The following is a 23,995-nucleotide window of genomic DNA, read 5'->3' on the forward strand; positions in this document are numbered from 1 at the left end:
CCTCACCTTGCAAATCTGTGGCCTTGGATCCAGAGGCCATTTGCATTTCTTCTTGAATGAATTAATCATTCATTTCTTTGCCTGGTCTTCTTTTTAAGTTTTTTCCTCATTGATTTGTTGGAACTCTTTGTATATGAAGAACCCAAATCCTTTGCCTCTTATGATGTTGCAAGTGACGTTCCAACTGAGCTTCACGCATGTGGCCTTATACATATTGTCAAAATGATTTGTTTTTTTTAGGAGACAAGGTCTTGGTCTATCCCCCAGGCTGGAGTACAGCAGTGCGATCATAGCTCACTGCAGCCTCCAACTCTTAGACTCAAGGGATCCTCCCACCTCAGCCTCCCTAGTAGCTGGGACCACAGTTGCACACCACCATGCCTGGCTAATTTTATTTATTAATTTATGGTAGAGATGGGGTCTTGCTATGTTGCCAGGCTGGTCTTGAACTCCTGAACTCAAGTGATCCTCCCACTTTGACTTCCCAAAGGGCTGGGATTACAGGCATGAACCACCACTCCTGGCCCCCAAAACAAACATTTTCAACCAAAGGAAAGAGAAAATAATGTCCAATATAAACTCTCAAGCTAATCCTGCCTCTTAAAAAGATAAAGTAAGAACTGAAAATCTCCCCACCCCCAGAGTAACCACCAAGCCCTTGGGGCATTTCCTCCTGCACTTTTTCAATATGCTTTTTCCCTTTACAAAAGCTTCACCCCAAAGTGGCATGGTGCGTCTTTAACTTGTGTTTCGTTCCCCCAGAGGGGCGGCCTCAGGAATCTCTGGGCTCTAAGTAGGCACAGGGAACCCGACTTGCTGGATAGTCAACAACCGGGTTCCTGGTGCGACCGGGACGGAATCATCTTGTACAGCCCTTGTTGTTGGACACTTGGGTGGTTTTCAAATCAGGTGTTCTGTGTCACAGACCACGTTCTAATGCACAGCCCTGCTCATGCCATCACGTTTCGTCTTGTTTTTAAAAAACTGCCTTGGCATGGGTGAGCAGCGGTCGTGCCATCATTGTTATTAGATTTTATTAGATTTTTAACACTGGATTTGAGGGGTGAGTAAAGGGATATAGAGGCCGGGTGGCGTGGCTCATGGCGTGGCTCATGTCTGTAATCCCAGCACTTTGGGAGGCTGAGACAGGCGGATCACTTGAGGTCAGGAGTTTGAGACCAGCCTGGCCAACATGGCGAAACCCTGTCTCTACTAAAAATACAAAAATTAGCTGGGCGCAGTGGTGGGCGCCTGTAGTCCCAGCGACTCGGGAGCCTGAGGCAGGAGAATCGCTTGAACCTGGGAGTCGGAGGTTGCAGTGAGCCAAGCTCACACCACAGCACCCCAGCCTGGGCAACGGAGCCAGACTCTGTCTCAAAAAAAAAGAAAAATAAGGGGTCGGGGACATGGAGGCTTTTTTTTTTTTCTTTTTTGGGACAGGGTCTCGCTGTGTTGCCCAGACTGGAGGGCGGTGGTGCAATCATAGCTCACTGCAGCCTCGACCTCCTGAGCTCAAGTGATCCTCCCACCTCAACCTCCTGAGTAGCTGGGACCACAGGCATGAATCGCCAGGCGCAGCTCATTTTTTTCTTTTTCCTTTTGTTTTTTGAGACGGAGCCTCGCTCTATCGCCCAGGCTGGAGTGCAGTGGCACAATCTCCGCTCACCACAAGCGCCGCCTCCCGGGTTCACGCCATTCTCCTGCCTCAGCCTCCAGAGTAGCTGGGACTACCAGTGGTGCCTGCCACGGCGCCTGGCTAATTTTTTGTATTTTTAGTAGAGACAGGATTTCACCGTGGTCTCGATCTCCTGACCTCATGATCTGCCCACCTCGGCCTCCCAAAGTGCTGGGATTATAGGCGTGAGCCACTGCGCCTAGCTAGAGGCTTTTTTTTTTTTTTTTTGAGACAGGGTCTTGCTCCGTTGTCCAGGCTGGAGTGTGGTGGTGCAATCTCAGCTCACTGTACCCTCCACCTCCCGGGTTCAAGCAATTTTCCTGCCTCAGCCTCCCAAGTAGCTGGGATTACAGGTACACACCACCACACCTGGTTAATTTTTGTATTTTTAATAGAGACAGGGTTTCACCATGTTGGCCAGGCTGTCTTGAACTCTTGACCTCAGGTGATCCACGTGCCTCTGACTCCCAAAGTGCTGGGATTACAGGCATGACCCACTGCGTCCAGCCTACTGGAGGCTTTTTATTGCAGCGAGCAACCTCTCATGATCCTCCATGTCAACTTTCCCCTCTTTTACTGTTTGACAGATATAAAGACAAAATGAGGCTTCTCTTTTGCATATGCATTTGTATTTCTTTCTTTCTTTGTTTTGTTTTGTTTTTTGTTTTTTGGAGACGGAGTCTCTGTCACCCAGGCTGGAGTGCACTGGCGAGATCTCGGCTCACTGCAACCTCCGCCTCCTGGGTTTAAGCAATTCTCTTGCCTTAGCCTCCTGAGTAGCTGGGACTACAGGCACATGACGTCTTGTGTGGCTAATTTTTTGTATTTTAGTAGAGATGGGGTTTCACCACGTTTCCCAGGCTGGTCACGAACTCCTGAGCTCAGGCAATCCACGCGCCTCAGCCTCCCAAACTGCGAGAATTACAGGCGTCAGTCACTGCACCCGGCCCATTTGTATTTCTTTCACCATGAGTGATTTTAGGTTTTTTTTTTTTTTTCCTCTGTGTATCCAGTGGCCATTTGAATTTTTTCCTGTATGAATTAATCGTTCATTTCTTTGCATTTTTTTTTTTTTTAGTTTTTTCCTTATTGATTTGTTGGAACTCTTTGTATATGAAGAACCCAAACCCTTTGTTATGATGTTGCGGTTTCTCCCTAGCTTTCTCATCTCATCTAACTTTATTGTGAGTCTGTGACCATGCAGAAGTGATTAATTCTTATGTAGTCAAATTTTTTTTTTTTTTTTTTTTTTTTTTAGTCAGAGTCTCACTCTTGTCTCCCAGACTGGAGTGCGGTGGCGTGATCTCGGCTCACTGCAACCTCCTCCTCCCAGGTTCAAGCAATTCTCCTGCCTCAGCCTTCAAGTAGCTCAGGTTACAGGCACCTGCCTCTGTGCTTTGCTAATTTTTGTATTTTTAGTACAGAGGGGGATTCCATCATGTTGGCCAGGCAGGTCTCGAACTCCTGATCTCAAGTGATCTGCCCGCCTTGGCCTCCCAAAGTGCTAGGATGACAGGCCTGAGCCACTGTGCCCAACCTAAAAAACATTTTTTTATTTTTATTTTTGAGACTGAGTCTCATTCTGTTGCCCAGGCTGGAGTGTAGTGGCACAACAATGGCTCACTGCAGCCTCAACCTCCCCAAACTGAGGTGATCCTCCTGCCTCAGCCTCCAGAGTAGCCAGGACTACAGGCACATGCCACTATGCCTAATTTTTGTATTTTTTTGTAGAGATGGGGGTCTCGCTATGTTGCCAAGTTTGGCCTCAACCTCCTGGCCTCAAGTGATCCTCCTGCCTGGGCCTCCCAAAGTGCTGGGAATACAGACATGAGCCGCTGTGTCTGGCCTGTGTGGTCAAATTTGAAGAATTTTCTCCTTTTTTTTTTTTTTTTTTTGAGACAGTCTCACTCTGTCACCCAGGCTGGAGTGCAGTAGCGTGATCTCAGCTCACTGCAAGCTCCGCCTCCCAGGTTCACACCATTCTCCTGCCTCAGCCTCCCGAGTAACTGGATTGACAGGCGCCCACCACCACGCCCAGATAATTTTTTGTATTTTTAGTGGAGACGGGGTTTCACCATGTTAGTCAGGATGGTCTCGATCTTCTGAGCTTGTGATCCACCCACCTCGGCCTCCCAAAGTGCTGGGATTACACGTGTGAGTCACCGCGCCCGGCCAAAGAATTTTCTCTTTGTATATAGTCCCGGACTTTGTGTCTTTTCTATGCCTGAAGAGGACAAGGGGGCTGGGTATGCGGCCGACCTTTGCTGAGCCTCTTCTGATCCCAGCACCTCTTGCTCACCCTCTCCTGTCTCACATGCAGCCACCCCCAGCTGTTAGAAAACTCCCGATTAAGGCCGGGCGCAGTGGCTCACACCTGGAATCCCAGCACTTTGGGAGGCCGGGGGGGGGGGTGGATCACCTGAGGTCGGTAGTTCAAGACCAGCCTGGCCAACGTGGTGAAACCCCGTTTCTACTAAAAACACAAAAAATTAGCTGGGCATGGTGGCAGGCACGTGTCATTCCAGCTTCTCAGGAGGCTAAGGCAGGAGAATCGCTTTAACCCAGGGGGCGGAGATTGCAGCCAGCCAAGATGGCGCCATTGCACTCCAGCCTGGGCAACAAGAGCGAACCTCTGTCTCGGAAACAAACAAACAAACAAAGCAAAGGAGGCTCCCCAGAGGAGGTGGCCCCCAAGCTGAGGGTAGAAGGATGAGGAAGAGAAGACAGCCGGGTACAAAGAGAGGAAAGTTGTTCCGGGAGAGGACACAGCCAGGAAACAGGCCCAGAAGCCGACAGGCGCTTGGAGAGGCAGCCAGGAGGGGTAGGCCAGGGAGCTGTGGAAACTGGGAGGTGAGCGCGACTTTTGGGCTCTGGGCTGCAGCAAGATATACATCGTCTGGGGAGTGCGGGGTGCAGGGAGGAGGCGAGGGTGGGGTCCTGGCTCCAGAAACGGTGGCCTGGATGGGGGTGGGTGGCACATCCGTCACTGCCACCTGCCCCCGCCCCCAGGCCCTCAGCACAAACCCAGGGAACAACTTGCATTTCCCCGTCTCGTAGCCTTTGCCTCTGCTGTTCCCTCTGCCCAGTTACCCTTCCTCCCTGTTCCAGCTCTGCAGGCTCAGCGCCGGGCAGCCATCCCTGCAGCCCCCAATCCCCGAGTCTCCTCCTGGAGTCTAGTTCTCACCCCTTGCGGTTGGGGGCACCTGTGCTCCCCGCCCTCCTAGGATCCTTGTCCACTTTCCCCAGGGGTGCCCCCCCACCCCGTTTCCTGTCTGCCTAACAGGCATCTCTTTTCACCCCTCCTGTTGCCCTAAGCATCCCACCCCACAGCCACATGGCCAGCCTCCACCTCGGTCTCCCAGATGCCCTTGCCCAGCCCCAGTGAGACCATGTGGCCTCCGGGCTCCTCCAAACCCGCGAATCAAACCCAACCTCCTTCGTGTGGCAAGGCATCCCTGGATGGCTTCTGACCTCCCAGCCTTTGTGCCGCAGGGCTGACAGCCTGGAATGGCCTCCCCCGTTTCTGGAAGGCACCAGGTGCAGGTGAAGGAGCCTGGCAGGATGAGGTGGGGTAAGGGGGGGGCAGGTGGACCGGGGGAGGGAGCCTGGCTCAGCTTCAGGTGTGAGGCCACTTGAGTCCTGCCTCGGTTTCCCCATCTGAACAATGGGATGACATCCTCTGTCCCTTGAGCAAAGTTCAGGGGAGCTGAAGACCCCCAGGAAGAAGGGAGATGCCCCATCATGCCCAGGGTGCCCCACGGAGGCACCGCCACCCCGTCGAGGTGGGTGCAGGTCAGCGGGGCTGCCTGTGGGCAGGTGCGTGGGTGGTGGGAACTGAGAATCCGGCTGGGCTCCCTGTACCCTGCCCCGCCCCCGCCTCAGGATAACTGGGCCAAACAATGCCCCGTGGGGGTTGATGGGGAGGCGCCCCATGTTTGCACAGGCCGCCCCGGAATGTGGCGGGACAGGCCCCCCGGGGCCCCTGAGTCAGGAGCTGTGGGCACCTGGCCAGGAGGGAGTGGGCCCGTCCTTGGCAGTCGGCCCCGGCCCTGGGGGTGGACAGGCACCCGGCAGGTGCAGAGGGGCTGCTCGGGGGACTCAGACACAAGGAGGGCTCCGTGGGGCTAGGCTGCATCTAGAGCTGGGCTCCCCCAGACTGGGGACTGTGATTTCTTCACTGGTGCCTCCTCCCACGCAGCCCCTCCTGGCCATGACCCGGCTCATCTCACGGGGCCTGGACACCATCCTGGGACATGAGCCACCTGTTCCCCCTTCACACCTCTCCCTTGACCCACACTGGCCCCACTCAGAGAACGGTACTGCCATTCACACGCCCAGGTCTCTAACCCCACACCCAGCAGGCAGGCTGCTGACCCCTCACACCCAGCCCCGGGGAGACCCCTCAGTTATCCCCCAAAATGTACCCCAGATCCACCCCAGCTCATGGTCCCTGTGATCACATCCCTCTCCTGCTCAAACTCCCACCATGGCTCCCTAGTCCTCTCACCACGAAGACCCAATTCCTCCCTGTGGCATAGGAGGCCCTGCCCCTCTCTCTGACCTTTGCTCCTCTTCTCTGGTCTTCTCTGGGCTCTGGCCTCACAAGCCCGTTTCCTTGAACACCCCACATCCCTTCCCACCTTAGCACCTTTGTCCCTCAGCTTCCCTTGTCTGGCATGCTATCCGCTCTCTGCCTCTCGACCTGCATGCATCTTGAGGTCATAGCCCAAGGGTCACGGCCCCAGGGGATCCACTCCCTGTGGTTGATGGTCCTCCTTCCCCTGAATGCTCTACAGCAGGAGGTGTGAGTCTGCGTCCCCGTCACTCTCAGAGCCTCCTGCCCAGCTCTCCTAGCCCCCTGGCTCCCAGAGGACAAGTCCGGGTGGAGGGGCAGGGGTCTGATTGCCAACGAGCCTCTTCCCTTGCTTGGTGTCCTTGTGGCTGGAAGTGCCCGAGGAGTCAGGATCCCTTGTGATCAGACCCCAGAAACTGGAGTGTGTCCCCACTGCCCCATTTCACAGCAGTGTCTCCTCCCTCCGCTAGGGGAGAACGGTCATAAGCCCCCACCACCCCGAATCTCAGGAGGCTTCCCTGCCCGGGTCCAACCAGCAAGCCTGGAGACACCTCCTCCCAGAAGGCAGGAAAAATGGGGCCGGGCGTGATGGCTCATACTGGTAAACCCAGCATTTTGGGTATGCCAAGGCAGGAGGATTGCTTGAGGCCAGGAGTTCGAGACCAATCTGGGCAACATAGTGAAACCTCGTCTGCACAAAAAAATACAAAAATTAGCCAGACGTGGCAGTGGGTACCTATAATCCCAGCTACACAGGAGGCTGAGGCAGGAGAATGGCATGAACCCGGGAAGTGGAGGTTGCAGTGAGCCGAGATCACACCACTGCACTCCAGCCTGGCGACAGAGCGAGACTCTGTCTCAAAAAAAATTAAAAAATTAAAAATAAATTAAAAATGAAGTCAGGGAGAATAAGGGAATGGGCCCTACCCTGGCCAAGTCCCAGTCCAGGGCTGTATGGGGTTGGTCCTGAGCTAGTCGTGTTGGGATCAAGCCCCTTGCTGGGGGTCTGAGCGGGAGCAGAAGCCCCCACCTTGGGAGGCAACACCGATCACCCCAGCTGCTGGCGCTCCGTGGATGCCGCAGCGAGGTTTGTGGTGGGGGAGTGAGGTCTGTGCTGGGGGAGTGAGGTCTGTGCTGGGGGAGTGAGGTCTGTGCTGGGGGAGTGAGGTCCGTGGATGCTGCAGCGAGGTCTGTGCTGGGGGAGTGAGGTTTGTGTTGGGGGAGTGAGGTCTGTGCTGGGGGAGCGAGATCTATGCTGGGGGAGCGAGGTCTGTGCTAGGGGAGTGAGGTTTGTGCCAGGGCCTGATACCGGTGATAAGAGCTGGGCCGCCACTCCCTTCTCCGCCCTGCTGGAGGGCGCTGGATGTGGGGGGAGTTTGTTCACACCCTGGGAGAAGTCAAAGGTCTCCCCACTTTAGGGACAAATGGAAACAGAAATCTGGAGGGTGGCCCCGAAGTCCTAATCCAAGCCCGCTCTCAGGATGGCTGTGGCCTGCACACCTACTGTGTCTGTCTCCGGAAGCCTCACCATCGCCCCCTGTCCGCCCCACTCCTGTGTCTCCCGTTCCCTAGTGGGAACTTGTCCTTGGCCTCAGTTTTTCTCACATACGTGGTTCATGTTGGTGAGGGCGCACACAGTAGGTGTGGAGGGAACAGGCGGCAGGTGGAGAGGCTCCGCTTCTCCTCCTGCCCGGCCCCAGAGCAGAACAAAGGCCACAGTCAGGAGGATGGCTCGCTGCCTGTCCCGGTGCCAGGGCCTTGGCGGGAGCACCCAGGCCTCGGGGCTGGGCAGAGGTGGTGGCCGAGTGGGGGCCCCCACTGGCTGCTCCACCCAGTGACTCAGCCCCAGGACAGACCTCCTCAGGGAAAACAATGGTGGCTTGTGGTTGCCGGCAGAGCCTCCTGGCAGGCGTGAGCCCCAGGGTGTCCTGGGGCCCAGGGAGGAGATCTCTGAGTCTCAGTTTCCTCATCTGTACAATAGGTGGAACCACACAGGCGGGAGGACCTCACAGGAAAGAGCCACACTCAGGACTAGACAAGGTGTCCTTGATGGATCATCCTGCCCAGGACAGCAGGGACTGGGTCCGTCACCATCCGCAGCGCTACAGTGCCCAGCACAAGGCCCCGTACAGTGTCAGAGCCAATCATTGAATAGTCCTGCCCGGCGTGGTGGCACAAACCTATAATCCCAGAACTCCGGGAGGCCGAGGCAGGAGGATCACTTGTGCCTAGGAGTTCAAGACTAGCCTGGGCAACTATAGGGAGAACTCCGTCTCTATAAAAAGTACAAAATTAGCTGGGTGTGGTGGTGTGTGCCTGTGGTCCCGGCTACTCGGGAATTTGAGGCAGGAGGATCGTTTGAGTCCAGGAGGTCGAGGCTGCAGTGAGCTGTGATCTTACCACTGCACTCCAGCCTGGGCGACAGAGCAAGACTTTCTCAAAATAATAATAATAACAGTAATAATAATAATAATAATAATTGGTCCATGAATGGATGGTTGCTTCCCTTCCATGGGTGAAACTAAAGGGCTCCTTGGGGGGACTCTGGCTCCCACACTATGGCTTGGACCCAGAATGTGAGTGGCCCACATTGCGTGAGGCTCCAGACCAGCCTTCAAGAGCCCCCTACACTGGAATGGGGAGAGCCAGACCCGGCCCCAGACACCCTCAGACCCATGGAATCAGGGCTGGGCCACAGGGGAGGGCCGAGGGCTGAAGAGACTGGAGTGGGATTGGAGCTGCTTAGAGACCCTCGCTCTGGAGAGGTGTCTCAGTGGGGGTGGCTGAGGAAGGCAGGCATCAGCTGTGAGCACCTACTCTGTACCAAACGCCCCCCCTTCCACTGTCCAGATGGGGAAACCGAGGCCCGGAGAGTAGCATGAACTTGCCTGAGGTCAGAGTGAGGTGGAGAGGGATGAGGGATTGCGGCACAGACTCCGTGACCCACAGCCCTCTCCCCAGACCTGCAGCATGTGGGGAACTCTCTGGGCACAGAGGGTGACTGTGGACAGCCCAGGTGTATAGCAGGAGGGGCTTGTGGCTTTGGTGGGGGGCCCCTGTGGCCCTGCCTCCCCACTGGCCTGGCCTAGGAGCGGCATTGAACTGTGATGACTCAGGGGCTCCAGATAGGGGTGGGAATAGCCTCCCAGGTAGAGGGTACAGCAAATGTAGAGGTCCAAGGTGGGGATGAGCTTAGCAGGTGCTGGACCATCCAGAGGGCGGGATGGCTGGAGCCAAGCGGGCCAGCGGGATAGCGGCATCTTCCCAGGCTGGAAGTGGAGCATTTCCCTTTGGGGCCCCAGGGAGCCCTGGGAGATTGTGCTATTTTCATTTATTTGTTTAGTTATTTATTTTTTGAAACAGAGCCTCCTTCTGTCACCTACTCTCCAGTGCAGTGCTACGATCTCCACTCATTGCAATCTCCGCCTCCTGCCTCAGCCTCCCAAGTAGCTGAGATTATAGGTGTATGCCACCACGCCCAGCTAATTTTTGTATTTTTGTTTTATTTTACTTATTTATTTTTTAGAGACAGAGTTTTGTTCTTATTGCCCAGGCTGGAGTACAATGGCGCCATCTCGCTCGTTGCAACCTCCACCTTCCGGGTTCAAGCGATTCTCCTGCCTCAGCCTCTCGAGTAGCTGGGATTACAGGCACCCGCCCCCATGCCCGGCTAATTTTTGTATTTTTAGTAGAGACTGGGTTTCACTGTGTTGGCCAGAGTGGTCTCGAATTCCTGACCTCAGGTGATCTGCCCGCCTTGGCCTCCCAAAGTACTGGGAATACAAGTGTGGGCCACCGCGTCCGGTCAACTTTTTAAATTATTATTTTAAATGATTTAAAAAATTTTTAGAGACGGGTGTGGGGGGGGTTTCACTATGTTGTTCAGGCTATTCTCGAACTCCTGGCCTCAAGGCGATCTTCCCGCCTCGGCCTCCCAAAGCGCTGGGATCACAGGCGGGAGCCACCGCGCCCTGCCCTAGGCGGGGTCACTTTTTGCTAAGATGTAGACACGGACTACTAAGAATCAGGAAGCCAGATCTGGCCTGAGTTCTGTCCAAAGTCAGGTCCAAATTCACAGATGCCGAGACGGCGACTCAGGTCGGCAAAGGCACCGCTGAGGATCCCCGTGGAGATCTCTGACCCAGAGCCGGAGCGAGCCTCGGTTTTCCCGCCAGGAAAATGGGTCCGACGTGGCCCCCTTGGGCCCGGGGTACCCGCTCGCACCACTCGGCACGCAGGGCCGGCCCGATCAACGCAAATACAACCAAGCCGAAGGGGCCGCGCGGGCGGCCACGCCAACCTGAGAACAAAACTCCAGGACCCACCCCCGCCGCTTCTCGCGGCCTCTCGCTCGCAGAGTCCCGCCTCTGCCGCGGGGCGGGGCCGAAAAGAAACGAGGCGGGGACTCACCACGAATGGCTAGGATCCCCGCCCATCAGACTTTCAAGCCTTTCGATTGGCCAGACTGTTCTGTCTTATCTTTCAATCTCACGGGCCTTACTCGCTTGCGTCATGGACTAAGCTCACAGCTCGTGTGTGCTTCCGCGGAGGGGGATAGTTCGTGTTTTCTATCTGTCTCGTGGTCCGACCGCCCCCTCTGCGCGTCCCCGCTCCCAGGCTCTGGACCTCGCGGGGATTCGGGGTCCTTACGAGGGTGCTTGGGAGGCCGAGCTGCGGCGTTCGGGCCCGAGCCGCCGGGAGATGGCGGAGGGATCCGCGTGGGCCGCCGGGCGGGGCACCGGGGGCGGGGCAGAGGCGGGGCCTGCGCGGGGCGGGGCGGGGCGGCGCGGGGCGGGGGGCGGAACATGTCTCCCGCCGCAGGAAGATGAGGCAGCGGCGGCGGCTGCGGGCGTAGCGGGCCGGAGCCGACGCGGCGGCGGGCACCGCGGGCACCGCGCACGCCGCTGCCCCAGGGGCGCCCCCGGCCGGCCGCGCGCACGGGCCCCGCGGGACGGGCCACGCGGGGGTGGGAGGGGCCCGGGCCACGCGCGCCGCCGCCGCCGCCCACGCGCGACCCTCGGGGGCCCGGCCGCGACGCCCCTTTGTCCGGGGGGGGGCCCGCTTCATGCCACCGCCCCCCACGCGCCGCGTGCCCGGCCGCGCCCAGCAGGTGAGCCCAGCGGGGGGCGGGGGGCGCGGGGCGCGCCTGGGACCCCCGCGCTTTGTGCCCAGGGGACCCCGGCTCGCCTCGCGCCCTTTTTTGGGGGTCGCGGAGGAAGTCGGAGCGGGGGCAGCCTCGGGGGGCGCCCCGCGGCCCAGGAGTCATTGTTCTCCAACTTCGCGCGGCGCCGGGGGGGCGGCGACGTGGAGGGGCCCGGAGCTCGCCAGGCCCGCGCCGCCCCCGTCGGGCCGGGCACTTCGGGAAACTTTGCGCAGCCCCGGGCGGGGGTGCAGGGGGCGCCGGACGGGCTGTGCAACTTGGGCGCGAGGACTGCCCCCCCAATCTGGGCGCACGGGGACCCCGGGGCGCCCCCTTTTTCGGGTAGAGGGGGGCCCGGCCCGGGCGCCGGAGTTTGAGGGGGGAGCGCGCGGGAGGGGCGTCCTTTTGTCTGCGCGGGGAAGGTGCCGCGCGCTGCAGGCGCTGGTCGGGGCCGGGCGGGCCGGTGGGGGGGGGGCGCGCGGGGAACATCTGCTCCGCGTTAATGCGGGGCGAGGCGGCGGCCGCGCTGCGAGCTTCAAAGGCTCCCGGGTCGCGCCGCCTGCACCGGCTGCGGGGGGGAGGGGGTCCGGCTTCCCGGGCCGTCCCTCCCCCCCCCGGGGAAAAAGGCGTTTCAGGGCTCCCCCCTTCGGCGCCGCGCAAAGTGGCTTCGAACATCCTCCAAGTCTCTCAAAGTCTTTGGGACGCCCCAGAAGTCTTCCAGCTCCCCTAGAATGCCCGTTTCAACTCGCCACCCCCCCCAACTAAGTCTGTCTTAAAATCGGTTTCAACTACCCCACGAAAAAGTGCGGTTTCGTAGTCCTCAAAAAAAGTCAGTTTCACACGCCCTCCAAAAAGAAAAAAACTGAGCGGGGGAGGGGCTGCGCTGGGGCGCCCGCTTCACACCCGGCCTCCAGTTGGCAGACAAAGAGGGGATTTCTCTGCTACTTAAGTTGGGTCTCCCTCGACCTCGGAGGCCCCTCCCCACCCCCAGCCTCGGAGGTATCTCCCGGGCTGCCCCCGTCCCCACCTGGGGACCCCTGGGGAAAGTCAAGACTGAAGGGTCCTGGAGTGCATTTCTTTGGGACGGAGATTTTTCTCTGTACCTTTTTCTGGGGGTGGAATGGGTCCTGGCAGGTGGATCCCCCATCCGCCATTCTAGAATGGCGGGGGCACCCTGGTCTTGGGACCCTCTCCCCGCTCAGGGAGGGCGGGCGAGGGATGTTGTCAAAGTTTTGCTTAAAAATAATTCCCGGATACATCGTGACAGTAAAGCAACCTAGGGTTGTTTTTTTTCTTTTTTGAACACTGTTAGGGATTTTTAGGGGGAGGGAGATTGAGGGTGGAGGGAAGCTTTACTGGTGCCTGCATAGAGTGCACCCCCCCACTTTTAAGTTGTGAAGCTTGTAGAAGAGTTTCGTGGTTTTCTGACTTGTGGATTTCCTTCATGTTGAATTTGGGGGCGACCTGGTCTTCAACGGGCTGTGACGTCTGGTGGGGGGGATCACCAAATTTCCCTCGGAGTGGGGTAGGGCCGGGCTGTTCCTCCTCTGCCCAGGGGAGTAGGGGGGCCTCAGAGGAAACCCGGGGGTGGTTGGAAATGAGAGACGTGGGGAAAGGAGAGGTTTTGGCTGCCCTGCGTGCAGTTTAAACTTGGCAACTTGATGCCCTGGTGGTCTCTGGGGGAGTTAGGGAGTTTATATTTGCACACCCTCCCCCCATTTTTCAGACTCCCGGTGGCCTCTGGGGAGGGCTCTACAGGGACCCAGACTCTGGAATTCCATCTTCCCTGCCCCTGCTCCCAGGGCTCCGCTGGAACTCAGACCCCAGGGCACTTGAGGGTGTTTTAGGCGGCTTCCCCACTCTGTGTTTTGGCCACTCACACCTCTTTTCTCCTCCCTGTTTCTCCCTGTCCATCTGTCCCCACGTCCACCATGCAGGGTTTCCAGGCCTGAGGTGCCCGCCCTGGCCCCAGGAGAATGAACCAGCCACAGAGGATGGCGCCTGTGGGCACAGACAAGGAGCTCAGTGACCTCCTGGACTTCAGCATGGTGAGCCAGGACCCCCGCCCAGCCCCCGACGCCCCTTTGCCCCATGGTTCACAGGAAGGTTTTCAGGGGAGAGTGTTTGCTGAATACGTCAGCGATGGAGCCTCAGTTGTTTGGATGGGAGGCTCCGGTGGGGCTGGGGGTGTGCGTTGCTCTGGCAGGAGGCTGACACTGCATGGCAGTGGGTGCGCCATGGGGATCTCACCCGGACGCAGCATGCTACAGTCCACTACTGTACAAATGGGGAAACTGAGGCCTCAGGGGCGTGGTCCTGGGCCCCCAGCTTGGCTGGGTAAGCCAACTCCGGCCTTGATCTTGTGATCTGTAAAATGGACCTGATCAGGGTCACTTCCTCCATTGTAGATAAAAAATTAAAAGTTAAGTAAAAGGCCACTGCGCTCCAGCCTGGATGACAGTGAGACCCTGAGACCTTGTATCAATAATTGGGAGGGGGCTGGGCACAGTGGTTCCCCCCTGTCATTCTAGCACTTTGGGAGGCTGAGGCGGGAGGATTGCTTGAGGCCAGGAGTTCCAAGTCCAGCCCGGGCAACATCGTGAGACCCCATTTCTCAAAAAACAAAACAAAGCAAAAACAAAACTCAAAAAATTAGCTAGTAGAGGTGGTATATGCCTGTGGTCCCAGCTACACGGGAGGCTGAGGCAAGGAGGATCACCTGAGCCCTGGAGGTGGAGGCTGCAGTGAGCTGTGATCGCACCACTGCTCTTCCTCCTGGGCGATAAAGACCCCTTCTCAAGGAAAAAAAGGAGGGGGTGCCTAGTACTGAGCAGAAAACCCTGCATGAACAGGGTGGGCACCACTTTCCCCACACAGGACTGCCCTGGTGGGCAGAGGACACAGGCATGAAACCGACTGTGTGTTTAATTAGTCACACGTGGGTGCTGAAGTTAAGATGCCAGGAGCCGAGCTTGGGCCAGGAGGAGGCTGGGTTAGGATTGAGTAGGAATTCATGGGCCACTCAGCAGATAGCAGCGCCACCATTGTGCCTGTCACGGTTATCACCTCGGAGCAGGCAGGCCCGGTGGGGAGGGCGGGGCGGCTCCCTCAGAGTCTCAGGTTGTTGAGTCTGACCCTGAAAGGCCCATTTTCCAGCTGGGTGGATGGAGGCTCAGAGGGTGCTGGTCCTCAGAAGTCACAGGGCCCAGGCAGGTGCAGTGAGGCTGGAATGCCGGAGCGCCCTGGGGTACCGGCTGCTGTGAAGGCCTGGGGCCTCGGTTTACCTGCCGGCGCAGTGGGGCCATGTGTTGTGGATTCCTGGAGAAGCCCAGGGACCTTGGTTTGTTTCTTCTGGCCTGTCTGCAGATGTCGTTAAATCCTGCTCCCGCTACCCCATGCCCAGTAGCAGCGTTTGGGGTTGAAACAGGTTGGAGGAGGGCACTTTCAGTCTGAATTTAACCCTCCCCCATGTGAGGCGCAGGCCCCTGAGGTCTGTCAAAAACAAAAGTCCCCAAACTGAAACAACACCGGCCACCCCGTGGAAAAAAACAGCCCAAGGGCCGGAGGGCCCAAGGCTGCGGAAGGATCATGCTGGTATTTTTAAGCCGCGTTTTATTTTTGCCTCCCTGGCTGAGTAACCCGAGGTGCAGTTGGGTTGTTTTTTGTTAAACTGACAAGTCACAGACCGCTGGGCTGGAACAGAACGGCGGTGTTTTGGGGGGAGGGGGCACAGGTTCAGCCCCAGGGCCTGGCTCCTCACCTCCAGCCACTCAGCACATCTCCCCGCCCCAGGTCGGAGCCAGCAGCCCTGTTCCCAGATGAGGAAACAGGCTGGGAGCAGCGAGGTGCCCGTCCTCTCTGGGCGTCCCCCCTCTGGCTTTACCCAGAGCTGGAGTTTCACCTGCCTGGCCAGGACAGGGAGGCAGAGGCGGCCCCCATGACTGCCCGCAGCCCTGCTCTGTTCCTGCATACCTGCCCTCTGCCCCTGTCCCAGAAACTGAGTCCTAAGGGGAAGCTCTTCCCTGGACCAGATTCGCATAAAACGAGAGAACAGGGGACTCAGTTCTCTCGTTCTTGAGGGAGAACGCTAACCCAGGCCGTTCCCAGCGCGCCTTCGTCCTGCCCCAACCCAGGCTAGCTTTGTCGGGAACGAAGGACCTGCCCGCTGGCCTGGGCTGACATGCCCTGCCTGGGTCCCAGGCAGTACCTGGGCCTGAGTCGGGGGCTTCAGGGATGAAGGGGGAGCGAGTCCCTGGGACCAAGGCTGTTGGAAGCCAGCTCCCCAGACCCTGCCGCGTGCAAGACTCCCATAGGAGTTTGGGTTTTACCACATCCCACGAAGCCAGAGCCCTGAGTCCATTTCTCAGAACAGGAAACCGAGACTCCAAGGGGTGCAGGGGCTGTTCTGGGCTGCTCACGAGGTCAGCGGAGCCCAGAGGACACGGCCCGGTACCCCGTGGCCCATGCCACATTGGTGCAACGCTGGTGTCGTAGGGGACGAAGCAGGTGAAAACGCAGTTGGCTGCAGCTCCTTCCATGGGCTCGCCCGGGCCTGCCCGTCCCCCACAGCAGGCCTCTGTTTCCCAAATGGGAGGGTGGCCCTTGGAAACCAGGGTCCTGGGGAGGCTGGGCACACCCGAGCCTGCGGGAGGGGGCACGGTCCTGGGCGAACACTGCCTGCAGCCGGTGCACCCCTCCTACCCGCGAGGCCCTTCTTCCTCTCCAGGGTCAGGTGAGAAGGCGACCTCCGTTTCCTCTTCTGTAGGACCAGGGAGTGAGGGACAGAACCCCGCTTCCTGGGTCCCCTTTGGACCGGAGGATCATGGCCACAGGCGCCGTGCCTTTGCCTCCTGGCTGCCTGGGGAAGGTGTTGGGAATCTTGGCTGCTCCTCAAAAACCGCCTGGCCCTGATTCCAGCCACTTTGATCACTTGAACCCCAGTGGGAGCTTTAAAACACAGCCCCTTGGGGCAGGGCGGAGGCGTGTGTTTTTTTCTGTGGCAAAAGGGTTTGTTGCTGTCGGCTTTTCCGGTTAATGCTGCTGAGCCAGTTAATCTTTAGGGACTTAGTGCCCTGGGTACGGGTGAGCTGGGCAGGAGGGGGGTGGCAGTCCCACACCCCTGGCACCCAGGAGCTGGATCAGCAGTGAGGTGCAGCCTCTCCCCAGCCCCTCCAGCTTCCTGCCGGGCCCCGGGCTCCATTCTGTGTCTTCCTCGACCTGCTGCCTGTCTGAGCCTTGGCTTCCCCTTTGGTCAAGCAAACCCATGCCCAGCCCTGGTAGGGGGACAGTGGGGGCCACCCCCTGCTCCAGGGCCTGCCATGCAGGGCCAGTGCATACACTTGAAACGTGGAGTCAGCCAGGGCTCAGGCATCAGGGGACTCTCCACGTGTCCCCTTGTTGAGTGTAAACCTGTCACTTTTCAGAGCCGAAAGGTAAAGACAACATTGTATGACTGTCAAGAGCTGATAAGTTGCATCCTTTGCCTAAATGGGATACCCCTCCCCCCGGAGCAAACGCAGGGGGAACAGCAGGTTTTCAGGGGCAGGGACTCTGTGCCTGGCGGGGCAGCGGGGTCATCGTTGTCCGGAGTTTTCTCATTCTGGGCGTAGGTGTCCGGGGTGCAGTGTCGCTTGAGGGCACAGCAGGACGGGCTGGACCTAGATGGAGCCCAGTCTCAGGTCCCTGGACGTCCCCAGCTCTGCTCCCTGCCTGGGTTTGAGCCCAGGACTGTAGCGTTTGATTTGCTGCCCGCCCCACTCACCTCTCCCCTCCCCTCCCTGCAGATGTTCCCGCTGCCTGTTACCAACGGGAAGGGCCGGCCCGCCTCCCTGGCCGGGGCGCAGTTCGGAGGTTCAGGTAGGACCCGCCTTCCTGCCGGTGCTCGTGGAGTGAGGAGGTTGAGGGTCTGTTGAAGATAGTGCATGGGGTGAGGGGAGGCTGGGGGCAGCAAAGGAGGGAGACGGTGCAGCAAAGGAGGGAAGTGGCCACAGAGGCCAGGTCAGGCAGCGAGCCTGAGGACCCCTGAAATCAGCTGCCCTTGCCTGTGTGACCTGCCTCGGGAGCCCGAGCCCCTCGTCCCCTTGTCCGTCCGGCGCCTGGAGCCTGGGTCTGGGGGCTGGGTGGGGCTTCCTCTTAAGACCAGGGTTGGAGCTGGGCCTGGGTGGGGGTGGGGATCTTGAGCCTCCGTGTCTCCAGTCAATCCACAAGGGGAAGACAGGCTCTGGAGGGGCGTGGTGTGGGATCCTGGCTTTCACTGGATCCCACCCACTTTGTGAGCCTCGACCACTTTCATTTAAGCACGTATTAGATGCTCACTGTATGCAGGGTCTAGCACCAGCGTGACCGGCCATTGTGGTTTGCCTAGGACTGAAGGGCAGTTCCTGGGACCTGGGGCTTTGAGTGCTCAAACCAGAAACATGCCAGGCTGACCTGGATGAGCGGGTCGCCCTTGCTGATGACATGGCAGTGGGCGGGACAGATAGGGGAGACGTAGGGTCTGGGGGCGGCCTGCACATCACAATCTTGAGCGTGGGTGGGGCCCCCAGGGAAGGTCTCCGCAGAGTGGGTGTCCTGAGGGTGAGAGGAAGGGGCTGTGGGAGGATGAAGGGAAGAGTTTGCCAGGCAGAGGGAACAGTCCATACGGACACCCTGTGGTGGGACCGGCCGGTGAGGTGGGGTAGGAGGCGCTGTGTTCGTTGCAGGTGCGGCAGGGAGCCCTGGATGGTTGTGAATGGAGAGACGGTCTAGTCTGATGTGCATTTGGGTGGCCCAGGCTGGCTGTCGACAGGATTTGGTGGGGGAGACTGGGGGTGGGTGCCCCCGATGCTGCTTCAGAGCCACGGGTCTCTTTGTGGACATCAGCATCTTTCCGGGGCGTGGGGGCCTCGGGATTGGGGCCTCTGAAGCTGTGTCCTTCCTGCCTCTGGGATCTGGGGAGAAAGTGCCATCTTGCAGTTGTCTCCAGAATCCCCCGGGGGTGGACCCTGGCTGGAGTCTTGGGGTTTTGAGTGGTGGGCAAGGGGGGTCTGTACTTAGGCACCTGCACCCCCGCATGGAGGGACATCGCTTTGCTGCCCCCACTGCCTCACACTGGCCTTCCCCTCTGCCTGAGGAAGTGGCCGCAGGGCTGGCCAGCATATGCTCCTGAGGCATGGAAATCCCCAAACACCACCCTGCCAGCCCCCCGGAAACAGCCCCAGGAACCGGACATGCTGACGCTTCCCTGTGTGAGACAGAGGGTCAGGCCTTGGGGGCTTCCTGGAGGAGGAGGCGCAGCTACCAGGGCCGTACACCCTCATTCTCCTGGGCCTCTGCCTGGGTTTACAGCAGGGCCTGGTGGGGAGGGTGGGGAGGGTGGGGAGGGATGCGTCTTCCCTCATCCCCTGGCCTCTCTCACCCCCTCAGCCCTGGCGCGGACCCCTAGCTGTGAAACTGGTGCCGGGGTAGCCAGAGCTGTGGTGTGTGGACCGCCTGGTCCTGCGAATGCTACCTCTGGGATTGCCTCTTCCTGGACGCCCAGCCGGGCCCCAACAGGAACCCTGTGAATGTTTGCAGATTGATTTTCTATGGTTCCCACAGAGTCTCGTCCCATGCCCTGGCACTGCCCAATATTGCAGGCTGGGAGTGTCTCGCCTTGTGCCCCCCACACATCAGGGAGCCTGCGGAGGGCCCACTGAGGCCCAGTATGTTGCATTTCTTGCCTTCGAGAGACGTGATGTGGCTGCTGCAGCGCAGGACCCCCCAGCGCCTGGACACCGCGGGGTGACCCCGCCCCGTTCAGTCCGTGTATTAACGCCTGCCTGAGCCTGGGGTGGTGCAGGATGCAGAGCCCCAAGGCCTGAGTTGGTGGCACCCTCATCACTGCCTCCACTCCCCCAGGCCCCTGCAGGCTGTAGCGCTGGCCCCAGGTGCGGCCCTTCTGAAGCTCCGGCAAGATGGGCACCTGTTCTGTTCCCTCCTCAGGTTCAGCCAGTCCGTGGGTGGGAGTGGCGGAGGGATCCCGGCAGGGCCGGGAGCTGCAGTAACTCATTTCCCCCTCCCGGCTTTTTCTCCAAGGACCCGGGAAGAGAGGAGTTTGGGGCTCATCAGCAGGATGGAGCCCCGGAGCTGTGGGATCCCTTCCCAAACCTTGGCTTCTTCTGGAACAGTGGGTGCAGCTTCCTTCCAGGCGGGGCCCAGTTGGCTTCAGGGACCCCGCGCTGATGGGGTCCCCCAGCCGCGTTCTCCACCTTGGCCCTTTCCTCATGCGTCCTATTCTAGCACCCTTTTTAAGTCACTTTTCTTTTTTTTTTTTTTTTTTTGAGACAGAGTCTCTCTGTCTCCCAGGCTGGAGTGCAGTGGCCGGATCTCAGCTCACTGCAAGCTCCGCCTCCCGGGTTTACGCCATTCTCCCGCCTCAGCCTCCCGAGTAGCTGGGACTACAGGCGCCCGCCACCTCGCCCGGCTAGTTTTTTTATTTTTTAGTAGAGACGGGGTTTCACCGTGTTAGCCAGGATGGTCTCGATCTCCTGACCTTGTGATCCGCCCGTCTCGGCCTCCCAAAGTGCTGGGATTACAGGCTTGAGCCACCGCGCCCGGCCTCACTTTGCTTTTCTTAAATTCATTTGAAAGGAATCTTTAGATTTGAGAACCAGAAACCCAGGCGAGAATGAAAGGTGTCCCTGAAAATTAATTAGACATAAGCTTTACCCTGTGAAAGATCTACCTGTTCTTTGATATTTATTAATATGTAAAAATTGGTGTAGAGAGAGGAGTTAGGTACTGGGCGAGGTGGCTTACGCCTTTAATCCCAGCACTTTGGGAGGCCAAGGCAGGAGGATCACTTGAGGCCAGGAGGTCAAGGCTGCAGTGAGCTGTGATTGAGCCACTGCACTCCTGCGTGGGTGATTGCGAGACCCCAATTCAAACAAACAGAAAAGGGCCGGACACAGTGGTTCTGCCTATAATCCCAGCACTTTGGGGGACCAAGGCAGAAGGATTGCTTGAGCTCAGGAGTTTGGAACCAGCCTGGGTAACACAGCAAAACCCCATCTCTACTAAAAATACAAAACTTAGCTGGGCATGGTGGTGCGCACTTGTGGTCCCACCTACTTGGGAGGCTGAGGCGGGAGGATTGCTGGAGCCTGGGAGGCGGAGGTGGCAGTGAGCTGAGATCACGCCACTGGTCTGCAGCCTGGGTGACAGAGCCAGACCCTGTCTCAAAACAAAAACAAAGCGAAAAAGGCATTAGAGATGAATGAATAGGAAACCAAGATTTTCTGGTTGTCTGGATTGGAAGACATTTAAAACGGGAATAATTTTTATACGCCTTCTCCCACCCACCGCCTCCCATTTTTGGAAACCCTCAGGCACAGGTCCCTGAGTGACAGCTCATCTTCTGCCAAAAAAGACAGGATCTGAGGCCATGAGAGACACCAGGAAATTGCTTATTGACAGACGAAAGGAAAGTTCTTTCCTAGTTTTCATTTCCTGGTCGCTTTCTCTGTCCGTGCGATCGTAAGTTTGACACACGCTCAGAGTGAAAATCCACAGAACGGCACCTGCGGATTCTGATTGAGAGAAAACCCTGGAGGAACCCGGCGCACGAGTTATTTCCTCTGGGCGCGTGTCTGGGAGTGGGATTGCTAGGTCCGTGGATGTGTTTTCACATTGAAAACGTCCCTTGTGAGGTTGGGTGCGGTGGCTCATGCCTGTAATCCCAGCACTTCTGGAGGCTGAGGCGAGAGGCAAGAGGATTACCTGGGGCCAGGAGTGTGAGACTAGCCTGGCCAATGTGGTGACAGCGTGGCATCTCTCATTTAATAGGTGACAAAGATCATGTCCTTTCGCCTGACACTCATTTGATTAATAGAGTGTGGTGGTCTTTTTGGAAGGGGATTGACCCTGTGAATGGCTTTTTGGTGAATTTTCTGTTACTCTCTTGAGCCCTCGTCCTTGAAGTTGATCCGTTTTTTATTCTGAAGTCATTCAGGATTCACGGGAAGTGGCAGAGTGTTCGCCTCTCACCCAGCTACCCGCAGTCCAGCCACCTGCAGTCTGGCCACCCCCAGCCCAGCCACCCCCAACCCAGCCACCCCAGGGGTACTGTCCCACCCGCCCATGGTGCCGCATCAGACCTGGGAAGCCGACGTGGGTGCCATCCACAGATCCTCGTCAGATTCCACTGGCTTTACACGCACGTGTGTGTGTGTAGTTCTGTGCAGTTTTGAGATATGCACTTTCCTTAAGCCCAGGAATCAGCAATCTGTTCTTCATCTCTACAATTTTTTTTTTTTAAGACCGGGTCTCACTCTTAAAAAAAGTGAGTGCACTGGAGTGCAGTGGTGCAGTCATAACACACTGTAGCCTTGAACTTCTGGGCTCAAGTGATCCTCCCACCTCAGCCTTGTGAGCAGCTGGGACCACCTAGCTAATTAAAAAAATGTATATATTTTGTAGAGGGCTGGGTCAGCAACTCACACTAGTAATCCCAGCACTTTGGGAGGTCGAGATGGGAGGATCACCAGAGCCCAGGAGTTCAAGACCAGCCTGGGCAACAGGGAGAAACCCTTTCTCTGTTTAAAAAAAAAAAAAAAAAAATTTCAACTGGGTGTGGTGGCTCACACCTATCATCCCAGCATTTCGGGAGGCCAGGGTGGGTGGATCAGTTGAGACCAGGAGTTCAGGACCAGCGTAGTCAACATGGTGAAAACCCCCGTCTCTACTAAAAATAACAAAAATTAGCTGGGCGTGGTGGTGCATGCCTGTAATCCCAGCTATTCAGGTGGCTAAGGCATGAAAAGGACTTGAACCTGGGAGGCGGAGGTTGCAGTGAGCTGAGATTGCGCCACTGCACTCCGGCCGGGGGGACAGAGGGAGAGCCTGTCTGGAGAAGAAAAAAAAAATTGTATAGATGGGGTCTTGCTGTGTTCCCCAGGCTGATCTTGAATTCATGAGCTCAAGTGAACCTCCCGCCTCAGCCTCCCGGAGTGCTGTGATTACATGTGTAAGCCACTGTGCCCAGCCCAATTTTTCACTTTCTGAGTATTTTGTGTAAATGGAATCCTGTAGTTTGCAATCTTCTGAGATTAGCTTTGATTCTGTTAGGTTAGCATAATTCCCTGGAGATCCACCCAAGCTGTTGGCTGTATCATTTTTTTTTTTCTTATTGATGCCTCATTAACTTTTTTTTTTTTTTTGAGACAGAGTTTTGCTTTTTTTGCCCAGGTTGGAGTGCAGTGGCGCAGTTTCGGCTCACTGCAGCCTCCACCTCCCCAGTTCAAGCGATTCTCCTGCCTCAGCCTCCCGAGTAGCTGGGATTGTAGGTGCCTGCCACGATGCCCAGTAATTTTTTGTAGTTTTAGTAGAGACGGGGTTTGACCGCATATGTTGGCCAGGCTGGTCTCGAACCCCTGATCTCTGGTGATCCACCCACCTTGGCCTCCCAAAGTGCTGGGATTACAGGCGTGAGCCACCGCGCCTTAACTTTAACTTTTTAACAAGTTTTTAACAACATCAGTGGTACAATTTACATCACCTTTTTTTTTTTCTTTTTGAGACGGAGTCTCTCTCTGTCACCCGGGCTGGAGTGCAGTGGTGCAATCTTGGCTCACTGCAGCCTCCGCCTCCTGGGTTCAAATGATTCTCCTGCCTCAGCCTCCTGAGTAGCTAGATTACAGGTGCCGCCACAACACCCGGCTAATTTTTGTATTTTTAGTACAGACAGGGTTTCACTGTGTTGGCCAGGCTGGTCTCGAACTCCTCACCTCAAGTGACCTGCTCACCTTGGCCTCCCTAAGTGCAGGGATTACAGGCATGAGCCACCGCTTACATCACTGTTTCTTGAGCACTGTGGATTGGACACGAAGCTTGGCTTATTCCCTGGGAATTCACAGTTCTAACAGGTTAGCAAAATAGGTGCAATTATTACCCCGTTTTACTGGTAAAGAAGCTGAAACTTTCCGAACTAACTGCCTTGTGCCGCCTCCCTGTAACGCCCTGTGCCTAACCCTTTATGGTTCTTACTGAATCGCACGCACTATACGGGAAGGATGTTAGTGTTTTGTTTATGTTGCAGCCTTTTTTCTTTTCTTTTTTTTTTTTTCTTGAGACGGAATCTCACTCTGTTGCCCAGGCTGGAGTGCAATGGCGCGATCTTGGCTCACTGCAAGCTCCGCCTCCCAAGTTCATGCCATTCTCCTGCCTCAGCCTTCCGAGTAGCTGGGAATACAGGCGCCCACCACCATGACCGGCTAATTTTTTTGTATTTTTAGTAGAGATGGGGTTTCACTATGTTAACAAGGATGGTCTCGATCTCCTGACCTCGTTATCCACCCGCCTTGGCCTCCCAAAGTGCTGGGATTACAGGCGTGAGCCCAGCCTGTTGCAGCGTTTTTTCTAACTCTTTGTTTATAAATGTTGTTGATGGAGTTTTGTTGTTTTTTTTTTTTTTTTTGAGATGGAGTCTCGCTCTGTCGCCTGGGCTGGAGTGCAGTAGCTGGATCTCAGCTCACTGCAAGCTCCGCCTCCCGGGTTTACACCATTCTCCTGTCTCAGCCTCCCGAGTAGCTGGGACAACAGGCGCCCGCCACCTCGCCTGGCTAGCTTTTTGTATTTTTTAGTAGAGACG

At 57.2% G+C, this 23,995-nt stretch overlaps 1 protein-coding gene across 15 annotated transcripts in view; it reads left to right on the forward strand.

Annotated features, from left to right (window-relative positions):
* The first annotated feature begins 11,047 nt into the window (after positions 1 to 11,047).
* The window catches only part of TCF3 (transcription factor 3), a 51,168-nt gene continuing 38,220 nt past the window's right edge, over positions 11,048 to 23,995 (forward strand). For 4 of the 15 annotated variants that reach the window (XM_073017160.1, XM_073017161.1, XM_073017164.1 and 1 more), the window contains exons 1-3: positions 11,217 to 11,358; positions 13,326 to 13,436; positions 17,172 to 17,244. In XM_073017160.1, coding sequence (XP_072873261.1) covers positions 13,365 to 13,436; positions 17,172 to 17,244 — 145 coding nt within the window. In that variant the 5' untranslated portion in view covers positions 11,217 to 11,358; positions 13,326 to 13,364. Of the gene's footprint in view, positions 11,359 to 13,325; positions 13,437 to 17,171; positions 17,245 to 23,995 lie in introns of all 15 variants that reach the window. The other 11 variants (XM_073017157.1, XM_073017158.1, XM_073017163.1 and 8 more) reach the window with 5 other exon arrangements.

This window comes from Chlorocebus sabaeus, chromosome 6 (assembly GCF_047675955.1).
Source record: "Chlorocebus sabaeus isolate Y175 chromosome 6, mChlSab1.0.hap1, whole genome shotgun sequence".
NCBI classification, from domain to species: domain Eukaryota; kingdom Metazoa; phylum Chordata; class Mammalia; order Primates; family Cercopithecidae; genus Chlorocebus; species Chlorocebus sabaeus.